The sequence below is a fragment of the Manacus candei genome, unplaced genomic scaffold (assembly GCF_025592945.1).
Source record: "Manacus candei isolate 608988 ecotype Guabito, Panama unplaced genomic scaffold, ASM2559294v1 h1tg000027l, whole genome shotgun sequence".
In the NCBI taxonomy this organism is placed as follows: Eukaryota; Metazoa; Chordata; class Aves; order Passeriformes; family Pipridae; genus Manacus; species Manacus candei.
Window position 1 is genome coordinate 9,125,169 of NW_026138075.1, and position 15,660 is coordinate 9,140,828.

At 36.8% G+C, this 15,660-nt stretch overlaps 1 protein-coding gene across 8 annotated transcripts in view; it reads left to right on the plus strand.

Annotated features, from left to right (window-relative positions):
• The window catches only part of PCSK5 (proprotein convertase subtilisin/kexin type 5), a 250,017-nt gene that overhangs the window by 179,930 nt on the left and 54,427 nt on the right, over positions 1–15,660 (plus strand). For 7 of the 8 annotated variants that reach the window (XM_051789299.1, XM_051789294.1, XM_051789297.1 and 4 more), the window contains 6 exons: positions 48–150; positions 693–886; positions 2,070–2,154; positions 4,310–4,407; positions 4,832–4,961; positions 6,044–6,159. In XM_051789299.1, coding sequence (XP_051645259.1) covers positions 48–150; positions 693–886; positions 2,070–2,154; positions 4,310–4,407; positions 4,832–4,961; positions 6,044–6,159 — 726 coding nt within the window. Of the gene's footprint in view, positions 1–47; positions 151–692; positions 887–2,069; positions 2,155–4,309; positions 4,408–4,831; positions 4,962–6,043; positions 6,160–7,948; positions 8,208–15,660 lie in introns of those variants that run through there. The other variant, XM_051789302.1, reaches the window with a different exon arrangement.

Consider the following 15,660-nt stretch of genomic DNA (forward strand, 5'->3'; position numbering starts at 1 on the left):
ATGAGTACTTTATCCCTTTGTCCCTCTTTATTCTCGTTTTATTACAGGTCCCTGCAATGCAGAATGTAGTAAAGTAGGGTGTGATGGGCCAGGACCAGATCATTGTACTGACTGTCTTCATTATTACTACAAATCTAAGAATAACACAAGGTAACACGAAGAGAAAAAACACTTTACGTTATTGATTTCTTAGTGTATATCCTAACTTTCATTCCTCTTCTCTGCTGCAGTCATGGATAATTCATTTTCCACTGAATTTGAACAATTTTCTAAGCTAAAGAAACCCTAGCTAATCAGAATTCAAAGTACAGCTTTCGAACACCCTTCACTGATTATTTCCCCACCTCCTTTTTTTTTTCATAAGAGGTTGTCTATATATGTTTATATATAACACTAATAGCTACTACAGCTTCTGTGATGAAGTGAAAAAGACAAGAAATATAGATGGTCAAAAAAGATACTGTATGACTGTCTGACAGGGCATTTGCTAGTGAGATAGCATATGCTGCAGGGAATTAAATGTGGGAAGAGGGAGGTTGACACAATGCTTTGAAGGGTTACAGCTAGTAAACATGTGATCATTAGAAGAGCAAAAATGGTGATAAATACTTCTGCTTTGCAGTCATGGTCCAGGAATGTGGTGGCAGGTTATTTCATTAACGACTCTGCCTTCTCTTCCCTGCTGTCTGCAGGATCTGTGTTTCAACCTGCCCACCTGGTCACTACAATGCAGACAAGAAACGATGTAAAAAGTGCTCACCCAATTGTGAAACCTGCGTTGGAGGCCATAATGACCAGTGCATGACCTGTAAATCTGGCTACTACCTGAATGAAGTAACCAATAGCTGTATTACCAACTGCCCTGATGGGTTTTACCTGGATAAGAGTTAGTATTTCTTGTTGTTTTCATATTGTGGACTACAGAATTTGATCTGGGGAGGTTGCTGGAATGCTTATAAGTAGGAAAAGTGTATGTTGATGTATCTCTCTCTTATTCTGTTCTTGTTAATATATTGTTACCAAGTGTGATCAAGAATCTCATGAAAAATGTTCCATTATTTTAAAAACCATGTTTAGTGACAGGATATCTTTTCATCTGGGAGTGACTGGCAGTAACAGTAGCAGAATTGAGGCAAGTGACAGCCCAAGAGCAGTAATCCTCTGCCATGATTGATACCTACCTTCAGCTTCCTCCTGTGATTGCCAAGAAACTGACCATGTTTAATTTCCAGCTTTGGCTAGCAAAAATACTTAGACATATGTTTAAACGTGTGCTTAAGACTGCAGTGACTTTGATTATCTTTAGACACTCCTTAGAAGATAAATATGTTCTCAGGAGCTTTGTTCACCTGGGTGCCTAGCCTTTTGCTTTCTTGTCATGAAGCTGTGTGTTTATTTTTGAGAATTAGTAAAAACAGGTCCTACCTTAACTTTTCTATTTTCACTAAGTGGGAACTACAGTAAAGGTAATTCCTTTCCACATAATTAGGATGGATAGATGAAGATTTAGGATTAAATGGAAAAATTGGGTTTTTCTTCTTAGAAAGGTACATGTCACTGAATCTCAAAAGACAGCAGGGCTGAAGAGATAGAGACATTTGTTAAAGGGAACTCTTGAGATTAAAAGGTAGGTGTTAAGTAATTCATATATTTACTTTGTTGAGATCTGTTTATACAGGTATGTCTCTTAGCATGAAATCAGGAAGAGGACAGACTGCCTGCAGGACAGCCTCTTTAACACATGGCATATCATTACTGCATATCACTGCTATATGAGAAGATTATTTAAGTCCATATTATAAATTGTGAATGTAAATTTAAAATATTTAGGAGACTTTATAATGACCTTAAAACATGTTTTTCTCAGAGTGCAGCTATTAGTTCAGATGTATAGAAATATAGTAAACCATTCAATGTTTGATGGAAAAAGGTAATGCTAGGCAGAATTTAGCTATTTCAGTCTAGCTTGATGATGTCAAATTAGAAAGCGGTAAGTCATGCAATAATATATTCATACAGTTTTATCAGACAAAACTGATCAAGGCTTTCTGGGCTTTTTTCTTTTGTAGATAAGATTGTTTGTCGAAAATGTAGTGAAAACTGTAAGACCTGTGTTGAATTCCAAATCTGCACAGAATGCAGACATGGCCTAAGGTAAGTAAATTATGGATGTCACTAAACATAATACCAGAAGAGGTATACAAGACTGTGGATACACAAGGAAGAACATCTGATAGCTATTTAACCTTGATGGCCTTTATGTCAACTGTTACAATGCTGTTTATTCTGTAATACCGTATTTTCTTCTATGCCAGTTTGGCTAACAACTGATTTTTAGAAGGCCTTTCATTTCAGATAACATAAAAGTCACAACCATGTGGAAAGCTGGCTTCTTTACTTTTTTGACCTGCAGTATGTCAGTGCAGGGTTATTTTAGAGGTAGAGCTGATGAATTTTAGTAATTTTTCTAATTCGTTCATGTGGTAGTCAGAAATTATTTTCTTATCTTTATTGTATTTCTTCTTATATCCAATCGTTCGCTTATCTCAAGTACCTCAGGCTCAATTCTATACTGTATAGTGTTCACATATTTTAAACAGTAGTGGAGATTTTTTTTCTTCATAGGGGAACTTAATCATTCTTGAAAATGATAGGTAAAACCTACAAAACAGCAGTACATATTTCAAGTTTCTTTATGAATGAATGACCTTTTGATCCAAGCAGCGAAAGTCAAAAATCTTGCAACATTTATGACAGAATGTATGCTGGCTTAGTGCCACAAAAAAATATGAAGTCAGCATTCAGTATGTATAGGATATTCTTTCAGAATATGAGCCTTGTGTTAACATTTTAATACCAAGGTTTTAGCCCCCAGTAAAGTGGATTTTCATGTCTTAATAAAAGCTCAGTGTTTTTTCCTAGAACATCAATAGCTGAATTTCTTTATTGAAATTGAAATACAAAAAAAAAAAATCAAAAGAACCCAACCTTCATGTTTTCTTGGGCAATATTAGCAAACTGAGGGTAAATTTTGGTAACATTTTTTAAAAACACCATCTGTGTGGATGATAAATGGAGCCTTGCGGGACATGCATTTCGTACTGGATAGTTCTTCAGATCTTTCAGCATTTTCTTGGCAGAGTTATCAATGGGCAGAGCCTTCTTTGAGTGGGTCTTGAGAGGCCTGGGTTCCAGTGTTGCTCCATTACTGACCCATTAAATAAATCTGGGCAAATTATTAGTTTTCCCATCTGTAAAAACATGATAATGCTATGTGCGTTGTAAAGCTCTTTGAGCTGTATGACTGAGGAAAAATAACAGGAAAGCAAGAGTTGTTAGTTCTGTTGAATTGCTAGTTTGCTTTCTAAACTGGGACTGTGTAGACTCTTGAAAATTTCCCGTGGTGCTGAGCGTACCTGACTTTTGCTGGATCCAGGCTGTAGAACATGTTAGCCCTCAGGGTGGTAAACCCCAGAGCTGAAGAGCATTTTTAGAGAAAGTGTTAAACTGGATGAACACTGAAGTTCCACAGAAGATGGTAAACATGGCAGAGAAGTCCTAGTTTAAAAAATAAATAAATTTTAAAAAACAAACCGAAACCCAACAAACTGCTATAGGCACCTTATAACACAAAAGCAATAAACAGTCCTTAGAAGAATGCATGAAAGTGTGACTCTCTGTGCTATTTCTTTTCCTTCTGTTACTTTTGTGCTTTCTCAAAAGTGCCTGCAGGCAGAATACCTCCAGCTGTAATCTTGACAAATCTCACAAGACACATAGTACTGGCATTCAGTTAAGAGGTTTCAAGGGAAACTGCTGTTGCAGAGATTGTGATTTCTTTCTCTATGAATGTGTTCTTAACCTGTGCTGTAGCATAGTATCAGGAGATCCTGGTGGTCTTTCAGAGAAGCATGAGAGAGAAGTATTAACAAGTCCCTTAGCATTTTTTTTAATACAGTGATGCTGACCCTTTACCAAATTCCTCATGGATAATTACATTTTACATGCCTGAATTTTTAGTGGTTTTTGTCATTGTTCATTTTTTGTCTGTCCCCTGTTACTTGGTAGTATTTACAAGGAGTTTGTAAACAACTTCTGTATTTCCCCATGGGCAAAACTGCTTTTCATTCCCACTTGAAGTGATTGATGTCTCTAAATTTATAAAATATGACCAATGAAGGAAGGTGACGAATCGGAATGTGTGGATTTTTCTTTGATTAAAAGAGAACTACTGGATTGTGCATGATCTTGTTGTCATCTGTTGCTGTTATCTGCCCAAACACTGTGCATTTTTTCCTTTTTACAATAGTTTGCATGGCACTAAATGTACTATCCGCTGTGAAGAAGGAAAATATCATAATGGCAAAGAATGTGAAACATGCCACCGTTCTTGTGCAACATGTACAGGTACCCCATCATCTGTGTAATTTTCTTTCCTGTAGGATTTTAGCTCTGATTTTATTCCACTCTATAGCAGTTACGGTATAAAGTGATTGTATGTATGTGAAAACTTCATTCTCTTGGTAGCTTTTTAATATATTTTAATATGGTAAACTTGCTTTGGCTAGCATGGAAATCAAGGTTTTTAATTTAAAGAGTTTATACATTCCTTTTTTGATTGGTTGGTCTTTTTAGATTTTTTTAAATCTTTTGTTTTTAAATTTTGATAGAGCTTATTATGATTTACAATAATGCCCTCCATTTGCTAGATTTTGTAGGAGCTTTAGAACTACAAAGAGTCATTTATTTCAGGAAAAGGTACACTGAAATTATGTAATGCTGTTTATTCTAACAACGTATATGCATTCTAACAATTTCTCTGTGGTCTAAGGTGCTGGAGTAGATGCCTGTATAAACTGCACACAGGGTTATTTTATGGAAGATGGAAGATGTGTGCAGTCTTGTAGTAGTGGTTATTACCTTGATCACTCTACTGAAAGTGGATACAAAAGCTGCAAAAGGTATGATCAGTGGCTAATGTATCTGAAGTTCGGTAGCATAGTAGCTATTAGACTGTTGAAAAAGATAATATTTATGAGAAGATAAAATACTGTTGACTTCAAAAGTAGAAAAAAATATATTGCATGCTAAGCAGGTGACGGAAAAGCTATTATTATTATTATTATTATTGCTACTATTATTGTTGTTGTTATTGTTATTTATTTTAATCTGATTTATATTCATATAGGTCTTCTGAAAGTATTTTTTCTTATGAAGTGTGACTTTCCTTATAAAGTTTTCTTTAAAGTGTGACCTTCAGTTTAAACAGTCTGCAGTGAAAAAGTATAAAATTTACAAATCTGACAGAGGATCTGCATTTCTTAGTAGCAAACAAAAATAGTCAAACTAGGGGGTTTTTAATTGCAAGTTAATTACTATTTATAAAGAGTATTTTAGTTCTTACACGACATATTCACAAAGATAGCAGAAATTTATTTCTAAAGTACTGTCCAGGATAGCTTATCTAACTCAGTGTACAAAAGGCTGGAGGAATCTTGGACAAAGTTGTGCTGTGTAAGGAAGGGATTTTTTTTTATTCCGTTCTTCATTAAACAAATATTGTTTGTTGCCCTTTGGAGTCATTGACTCACTTTGAATTCGGGGTGGGAAGGGAGTCACCATGTGTTTAAGTATATTCCACACAAAAAAAATAATCAAAATGCAATGAAAATACAATGGAGTCGGGTGATGAAAGGACTGGGCAGCACGTCAGTCATTCTGTCCTACAGCTTTCCTCATGCCTTTTTGGCGCATGTGTGCACGATCAGTTTAATACTTTTCGTTGAGTATTTCTGCTAGTACCAAAACACTAGAATAATGCAGCTATTTAGCAAAAAACGTTTGAATAGAAAGTTGATGGAAAGATGCAGGACTGGGTTGCAGGGGTATCTAATTTTATATCATCATAATTATTAGTAGTAGCAATATTGTAGCACCTGATAGCTCTAGAAACAGCAAACAATCCTTTTCAATACAGAAAAGGTATCTAGAAACTCTTGTATTTGGTGGGACTGGAAGACCAACGGCTGCCATTGTCTTTCAGATGCGATGCCAGCTGTTTGGATTGTAGTGGTCAAGGAGACAGAAACTGTACAAGCTGTCCAAGTGGCTATAACCTAGACACTGGTGCCTGCGTGATGGGAACAGTATGCAAGGATGGTAAGTGCTATTCTGTGCAAAGATCCATTTTACCACTGCCAACTTCTTCTTTTAAGTGTATTGGGTTGGTTTGGTCTGTTTCTTTTCTTCTCTGTTGGTTTAAAGTCAGAGTTACATTTTTTAAGTTTTTCAGGTGTATGAAAAGGAGAACACTACATTTGCATGTAGATTAGTCACATCCACTTTACCTGAATTTTCCAAATATCATTTTTTCCCCTGCCAACAACCTATTTTTTCCTTCCTTATCATTTTTTCAAAGCCAATGCTTTCAACAGATTTTTATATGAAGACCCTAGAGTACTATTAATCTTACTATTACATTTATCTATTTCACCACTTTAGCTGTGAAAATGCTGGTAAGTAAAAACCATTTAAAGTACCTGCAGTATTGGTTGAATTGTGTGAAAGGGTGAGAACAAAAGAATTCTGAAATAGAGAGCATGCAATTTAGGGTGATTTGAACTTCCTCCAAATTCTTTGTGCCAACCAAGATAGCATTCTTATTGCATATGATTGGCATAATTATTCACTAATATTCATTCCTTTTAAATGTCACAATTACAGAGACACTTAGATAACATTATGCTTCCCTGAAGATGTTACTGTGTGAATTACTTGTTGTAGATAGAGCCCACTAAGTGCAATCTAACAGGAAAATCACACCAGAACAAAGTCCAAGAAGATATATGACATCAGACATAGTAAAAGTTAACAGTGACTCTTGGGTCCAGCTTGTTTCCACTGGATTTAGTAAGAGTTTTACCAAAGACTTGAAAAGAAAAAAGAAAGGGCACAGGTGAGAGTCTTCTTTCTGTGGACCCTCACAGTTCCTGTTGGAATTTAGTCCTTCAAACTTTGAAAATACCCTGTCCATTGTAAAGTTACATTACAGGTACGGGTAAATTAGTCATGAGACTTTTTCACATCAGGAGGTTGGAAGAGTCATTGTAATCTAGAGCAATTCCAGAAGTAGCCAGATATAGACAGACAAATGAAGAAGAAGCGTAATGCTAAGAATTTTGAATAACAGTGGTCTCAATATGGTATTGCAATTGATTTCTACAATGCAAACATTTGAAATACCAGCTTGGTCTTTATTATGGCTGGATAAATCCATCTTCATTTATACGCATGCAACTTCAGTCACATACATGTAAAGTTACCCACGACCTCATCTCAGTACTGTCTCTACCATTCTTCCCAATGCAGCTCTCATGAGAACAACACGTTGGTTTGCTGGTCTTCAGGCAATTGCAGTGTACCATGCTGGATCACACCACACACCATGTGTTCTCAACAGTGTAGGAGAGCTAAGGAAAATGAGAAGCATTTTTTTTCCTGTTAATTTACAAAGCAGAGAGAGTCTCATTACAATCAAGCACTGGTTACTAGTTTAACTCACTCTACAGGATTTGTATTTCTGTTGACAATGTTTTACTCTTTTTCTGTGGTTTGATTGTTTTATTCTTTTGATTCATAAAAATTGAGAACAAATTCCTTTGCTGTAAATATCACTGTTTTCTAATTATTCTCTTTCTAATCTTTTTTTCCTTTTCACAAATGGATACAAATCATTCCCTGTCGGACCACACAATACCTCTCCCTGAAAAAAAAATGCTGTTGACTGGAATTCCTTTTGATGGACCAAATTTCCTATTTGCTACCTGCTCTTGAATGGTCTCTTCAACCAAATCTACCTGTCTGACCAATTAAACCTTCCTCCATTGTACACGCCATGCTCTCCAAATCCTCAACCTCTCCTCCTTCTCTTGCTGCTACCCTCTGGAAGCCACGGAAGAGTCCTGGGCCGAGGGAGGATTCTGTATGCTGGTGAAAAAGAACAATCTCTGCCAGCGGAAAGTGCTTCAGCAATTGTGTTGCAGAACATGTAAACAAAAGGGGTAAAATGACACCTCCCAGCATCCTCCTGCTCCTATAGACTTATAGATTAATCCATATTATTGAAAAAGGAAAAAAGGAAAAAAGGAAAAAAAAAAAGGAAAGAAAGAAAACCACGTTTCTCTCTCTCCCTCTTCTTTGCCTGGGGAGATGGTGAACTGTTTGTTGGAACTTAAATGGAAAAACTACAACACACCTACCTTTCGTAACTGGGTGTCTAGAGCTGAGCATCCAGGATCGCAGAGTCAGTATTGTGTGACCAAAGCATCTGATGCCAAAATTAACATTTAACTCTTGATTTGATTTCCTGTCAACCTTAGGATTATTCCTGTTTTTTGAAAGTCCTTTTTCTTCCCTTTTTTTCCTGCTGCTTTCCACTTCAAGATGTTTAAAGAGTGTTTCAAGAATACAACACAAGTTTACATGGATTAAAACTAAACAATACAAAAAAGTTTGCATTAGTCTTTTTTTGTGCAGTGTGTATTGACAGGGGGAACTTGAGTTCCTGAGGGGATCAGAAACATCATTAGTGCAGGACTAAGTTCTGCCCCTTTTGTAATAGTATTTTAAAAAATGAAAAGTGAATATTTCTGAACACATTTCTTTCTTGCTTCCTCTGCTGTATGCTGTTTTTTTTATCATATGCAGTATGTATATATGTTTGCCCAAAATGGGGTTTTGATCATATAGATTTCAGTTTTAGACAGCTAGCTTATTAACAGATATGCTAGGATTTTTATTTTATTTTTTTAAATTGTCAAAGCTATTTCAGACAAACTTAAAAAAAAATTGTTCCTGTAGTGGACAAGTTTAGGAGATACTACTTCTCTTGATTTGCATAAGTGAGAGTAATGTATATGCTCAGAAGTCAGAAAACATTGCTAACATGTAAGAAGTATTCATAAATTATTTTTGTCTTGTAATGTTCATTTAAAAAAAGGGGATATTATCATACAGATATGTGGAACTATTTCGTAGTGCCCATATGTAAATGCCAGTGTGACTGTGTGTGACAGGATGTGTTTACAGGACTGAATTTATAATTTGCCAAATACAACTCCAGGTATAATTGCATAATGGGCAGTAAACCAGTGGTTCTCTTGGTGTCGTGATGGGCCTGAATCTGCTTTAACTGCTCACAACAGAAATTTCAGCAGGAATAGTCCTCGTGAGGCCAATGGAGTTACCTCACTATAAAATGGTCCTGGGTGATGAGAAAAGTGGCCCAGCCTCACTCTTTCCTACCCAGGCACATGGCTGCCAGTACAAGTTTCTGTTTAATTTATCTTCATCAGCTTCACTCAGCATACAGTTCAAAAGACAGTCATTTCACAGGAAACAGAAAATTGAACTTCAAAGATACTGTTTACAGGGGATAATACTTAAAACATACAAAGTGTCTTTTTCAGCATTCCAGGACATACAAACAGAGAATGGATTGAATCTAAGAACGTAAATCTTGGAAAATAAAGGGGATAAAAAATTATCAAAAATTATTGTGGAGGCTTTACAAATGAATGGATACAAACTTCTGTAGGTAATGTCCTCTTTAGCAGGGAGCAGGTAAACTATTACAACCTGGTTCAATATGACAGGGGGCAGTCAGGCTCCTTTGGTGCCCATTACAGATTTCCAGATAAACATTCAAATTTGTGCTAGTTTAACTACTAGTCTGTTGCTGCCTCATTTCTCAATATAACGTGTTTAACTAGAACATAATGCTTTCAAAGTTTAACTTAATATTATATATATTATATATAAATATATATTCATTATTGAGATTTAATTATGTAATGGATTGTAAAGAATTTTTTTGGATACTTACAAATGTCTCTAACACTATTATAGAGAAGAAATTAATAACTTTGTTTTCTTTAAAAAATCTGACACATTGTTTTAATCAAATTCATTTTTACTGAAAAAATACTGTACATGTGTAAAATGTTCAGTTGTTATTTGTAAAATAGGGTAGTTCTGTTGTAATTGATAATGACCAAAATCAATGTTATTCCATATTTTATTTTTTCTATTAAATTAACCTAAATTCCTCTTCTTTTGGTCTGGAAAAACATGTTGATCTGTATGTTGAATATCTTTGTTGAAAGTCATAGGTAGCTCTGTGGTATAGAGTACTTAGGTTTCACACACAAGTCATTGAAACAAATTCAGACGTTAAAGGTGTTTAATTTTATTACAGATTTTTTTTTGTTTAAGTGATGGGATTTATGGTTGCACCTGTGTCTGTTTTATGTGGAGAACACGTTTTGCATAGTATCAGTAGAGCCGTGTCTGAACCCTAGTGTATAACAATGTTGAGTTCCTCTGATCTGTAAGAGTTTGTGATGGGTCTAATCTCTTGCATGCTTAGGATTAAAAAGCATAATTTGTAACTGTCTGTTGGCTCAGACAGTTTAGAAGGAAAGTTTCATCTTTACAGTCATGAATGGCCATTTGTACAGTGTCATACTGAGGTCTGTTCATGTGCCAGTGCTCACAACCAGTACACTTCAGAACACAGCCACTGACTACCACTTGAGAACTGTGGGCTATCTGTCCTTTCCAGACCAAAAGGGCTCCCAATAGCCTCATTTGTTACCCCTGCAAGGTGAGATCCTTTATTGGCCTTAGCTGATGCTCTGGTTCATTGCCACTTAGTCCCACAGCCTGAGTGGAGACTAAAGTGGCAACTAATCCAAGAAGTCATGTATTCAGATGGTGTTTTAATCACATCCATGAGACCATGTAAAGAATTTCCTGTAAAAAACCACCACCTTTTGGCCTCAGACATCTCATTGTTACTGACCAGTTTTGACCTGGTGTCAAAAAAAGGAGTTAGGTAATCATTCTGAGTTTCCCAGTCAGTCCCCAAAAGCAAGCATATGTGAAACAGCACATTTTTAGCAGAAGTTTGGTAAGACCACACCTGGAAAGAAGGTTGACCTAACCCTTACAGCAATGCCATATGAAGATCTGCTTCTTTCAGCTCCCACCCTACCTTCATCTTCCAAATGGCGTGAGAAATTCAGTCAAACATGGTGTCTTTTATTGTCAAGACTTTGTCCAAGTTTTTGGATAGGAAATGCATAAATAGTGATAATAAACTTTTTATAAGTCTGCTCCAGAGGTTTTATCTACAGATGTTGAGCAAACAAGTAAGCAAACATGAGTTTTAGGCTGAAAACCAGTGCTTTCTGGTGCCTGCTCAGACTCTGATCATTTTTATTTGTTATGCCTTAATAGCTGTGGTCAGATAAAAGCAAAATTTGTAAGCAGCACTGTAGTTAGTTTTTGTACCAGAGGATTGCTGCAGAAGCAGGTTTGCAATTGAAAGAAGATAGTTTGTTCCCAGCTGCAGAGTTTTCTTAAGTGATCAATCCTCCCTGTCTGATTCAGTGATGAGTAGTTTGGAGTGTTCAGGGTTTGACACTGTTGTTGATGTGTGGAACAGATATGGACCATTTTAGAAAAATCAGAAGCTGCTAAGTATGAACAAAATAACACTTTGTGTCTAAAAAGACGTAAAGTGGATTGCATCAGATTAAACCTTTCCACTGATTTCACTTTATTTATATCACAGGTCAAAAAACAAGGACAAATTGAAGATTCTATTATAGTTAGAACATGATATTTTCCAGTTCATGTTTGTTTAGGAGAATTCTTGATTTAAATGGAAAATTAAACACCCATCTAGACCTCTTCTTTACTAAAAGTCTCAAAGATTTCTGGTAAAGACAGCTAGGGTCAAAAAAACCCCAAAAAACTCATACATATATGCTAACAAAAGTTTAGCATGCCCCAGACCTGCAGAACAGCCTGCAGAAGCTTGTTGGGTGAGGGTGTCATTTTATAATATGTGTTTCTTTCCGTTTCTGCAGTGAAGTTACAACCTTCCTCTCTTTTTAGCTGCAACTCTCCACCTCAGGCACACATCAGTGTTGTGGGTTCAGATACCTGCCAGAATAGGTCAGTGGAAACGTTATGCCTCTGAGCAGTAGCTCATGACTCTTGGCTTAGCCCTTGCCTACCCACACACCACTATCCACTGGCACTCCCTGCCTGTTTCTGGAAAGGCTTCGCAAACCTTCCCTCCGTAAAGCACACTATTTTCTAATAAAGATTTCCCTATGAGACCCAGACTATCCCAATCTTTATTGGCATTGCAACTTTCCAATATTGTGTCAAATTCCCAAGCAATCCTTGCAACTGAATATATTGTGTAATAGCAGACTTCTATTTGTTCCACATTGTCAGATAATATGAGGTAGGAACAGTAGGAGCCTTGAAGGTGAATAGTCCTTTATACAGAGGCACTAGAGCTGACTACAGCAATTTCATCCATCACTAAATACAACTTCCAACTGTTGATGACCAAGTTAATCCTCTTAATACCAGTCTGTTACTTTTTAATGAAAATAATTAACTGAATGATGGTCAGAAGGCCTGTTATAAATTCGAGATTCCTGTAAAGACATTTAAGAGATTGCTTGTATGAGTCAAAGCTTTTTAGTTGCAGTGCAACTCACCAAACAGTAACTTGTCTGTGATCCATTACCATGCCTTATATTTATATTGGATATGCCATTGTCATGTCAGTGCTACAGAATGAACTAAGAAAAGTTCTGCCATTAGATGTTTGTGCAAGATACGTTACGCAAGCATTAAAAACGTTTTACAGCATACAAAGAAAAATCCTAGTCAAGTTTTCATCAAAAAGAAACTCACACCCAACAACTTGCATGACCTTGTTCAGATTATAGAGCTGAAATTGCATTTTCTTATGAACATTTTCTTTAGCAGGGGAAAAGTATGTTAGGCATAATTTTACTTACTTGTCTTACTTAAACTATTCTGTGAGATTTCAATTTCTGATTGAAATAATTGATTATCTGATTATTTAAAACCTGTCATGAGAGTCTGTTGGGGCTTAAATCCCCCTTATTAGCAAGGACTAAAGAATCATGAGGAGCAACATAGTGTCCCTAAGAATGAGTTAAGGCTCTGAACCTGTTAGCACTGTGTCCAACCCTTGAAGTGCAACCAACACCCACGTTTCCACCATTGGTTATACCGATGAGGAAAGAGGATTCAAATCTATCATAGGCCTCAGATATTTCTGTGATGTCTCAGAGCAAAGTAATATTGGGTCTCACTAGAAAAACTGTTCTGAAATCCTCAGGATAGAGCCAGAGAGATTGCAATAATATTCACCTGCTGTGCAAGTGTAGCAGACACCACCATAGAGTTAATATTTCATAGCCAAGCTATGGTTGAAACGATCCTGAAGGACTTCCTTTCTGGATTAAAAAGCAATGTTTTACATCATAAAAACAGAGCCAGATTTCACTTCTAGAATGGCCATTGTGGTCAAAGGAAAACATTATGGTGAGGAGGCTCTGATATTTAAAAAAATAATTTGAGTAAGCAACAAATGCAGCTTCTTGGTGCCCTACCAAAGACTGTTTTTTGTTGGTTTTTGGCAGCAAATACATAAGCAGCTCATATATTTGCTGCCAAAGAGGAGCAAGGCGGTTTAGAAGAATGCTCCTCATACAATAACATATTGGGTTTTTTTCAGTGTTTGGGGATGGATTTATTGAAGGTCTTCTGGGAAACCAACAACACTTTTCAAAGAAAAAATACTCCCCCATCACAAAACACAGTAGACAGAAATAATCTGATTAAGTACCCGTTTTTCCAGTCACCCTGAGGGTGAGAAGCCAAAACATTGACAAGCAGTGAATACTTATTTACACAAGAAGAATTAATGGCTCCATCTTGCAGATTCAACAGTAATACTGAATGTTCACTGGAGTGTAATTAATGTGATTTAGTTACAATTCAGATAATACTGCATATCTTTTCTGTTTACAATTGTCCGTGGCCTGCCCTCTGCCCTCTGCTTGATGCCTGCAGATGCTCTTTGAGAGATGTGTTGGAAAGAAGGTACAGCACCTGGCTGCCAATCCACATGGATCATGGATCCATGAGTCTGTCAGCAGTGGTGCTTATGACTATGCTAATGGGCCGTTCTGTGCCATGCCACTGGATCAAAGACAAATAACTCAAATATTCATTCCCAAATAAAGTAGCCTCTTTTCTACTTGAAGAGCAAGGCCATACAACTAAAGTTGTGTAAATGCTGCTCTTGCTATTTCTGCCTTTAGCACAGCCTCTCTGAACACTTTCAATCCCAAGGCTGAAAGGAGGGCTCAGAGAGTCATCATTGCCAAACAGTGTCACAAAGCCTCTCTACAGCTATATCTGAATTAGAAGAGCTGTATAACTTATCCATTTCTACACCCTCAACATGGAATATGTGATCATTAAAGGAAATTAAATCTGTAATCATTAAAAATAAATTACCTGCCCGTTCCTGAGGTGTTTATAGTGGAGACCAGGAACCGGGAAGATTTTAAGCAAGGGAAGATCACCAAAGTCAGTGTATTGAGTTGGCTGAACAGTTAGAGATGGAATAAAATTTACACCTTTATACCACTCGTTAAAAGATTTAACTTGGTCTGCTCCTTACTTCAAAGGAGGAACTTTTACCTTTCGGACAGATTTCTTGCAGGCTTTCAAAAGTGTTCATCTCTGAAAATTAAACAGAAATTCCCTTTGATTAACAGTATGAATCTATGTTGTTACATCTTAGTGGGACAATAGTTGGCCTGCTGAAATCTTCCCAGTTATCAGCAGATCAGCAGATCTGTGTTCATATCCTGATTAAGTTGAAGAAGACCAGTACAACAGCCTGTGCAGGGATCTCTTAGTTTAAGATGGATGACACCACTGAAGCACTACCCATTCAGCTTTTCCCATTTCAGGTGTATGTCTATTCAAGTCAGACTGCAGAAATCCTGTGGACAGGGCAGGCTCTGTAGATACAAATTATGTACTCCTTCCTATATAGGAGAGAGATGCTGGGTTACCTTGCTTGTCCCGACGTATGTTTTCCCCCAGCATTAAAAGATTCTATCTTTAATGTACTCCAGGTGCTAATAACACCAGCTTTACACAAAGCATACCATCATCTTCCACATTTCTCATTTATATTTTACAAGAAATTACCTAGATTTCCAAAGCAGTACTATCAGCACTATAATTTTCAGTGAGGTTCAGTGCGTCTGTTCCACTGGCCCTTTAGAAAGTTCTCGGCTACTGAGCTTCAGAATGGGAAGCTTGACAGCATCAGACAGGAAAAAATTTCCAGTTGGAAAACTGAAGAAATGGAGAAGGTAAATATGCTTCTTTCCATTGTGAGTCTAAAAGTTTGATAGTGCTATAGTATTTCCCTCTCCTTCTTAAAGTGAGAAGGGCACAAATCAAAGCATTATCAATACGGGTCCGTACAGATTGCTCCATTCCCTTTCCCCCTTTCTCATGGGGCTGTCAAATTTCAGGCTCCAGGTGGGCAGCAGTAAACTTTGCCAGCCTCTGACATATGTGCTTACACAGGGAAAGGAGAAACCATGAACCCATCCAGCTTTTTCATCCAGGCCTCCATGTATTCAGGACAAATGGAATTTTAAAGCAAATTTTTAAATGCCTAAAGAATTAGTATGAATGGAGATTTCAAGCTGATTTTTTTAAATGCTAAAAAAT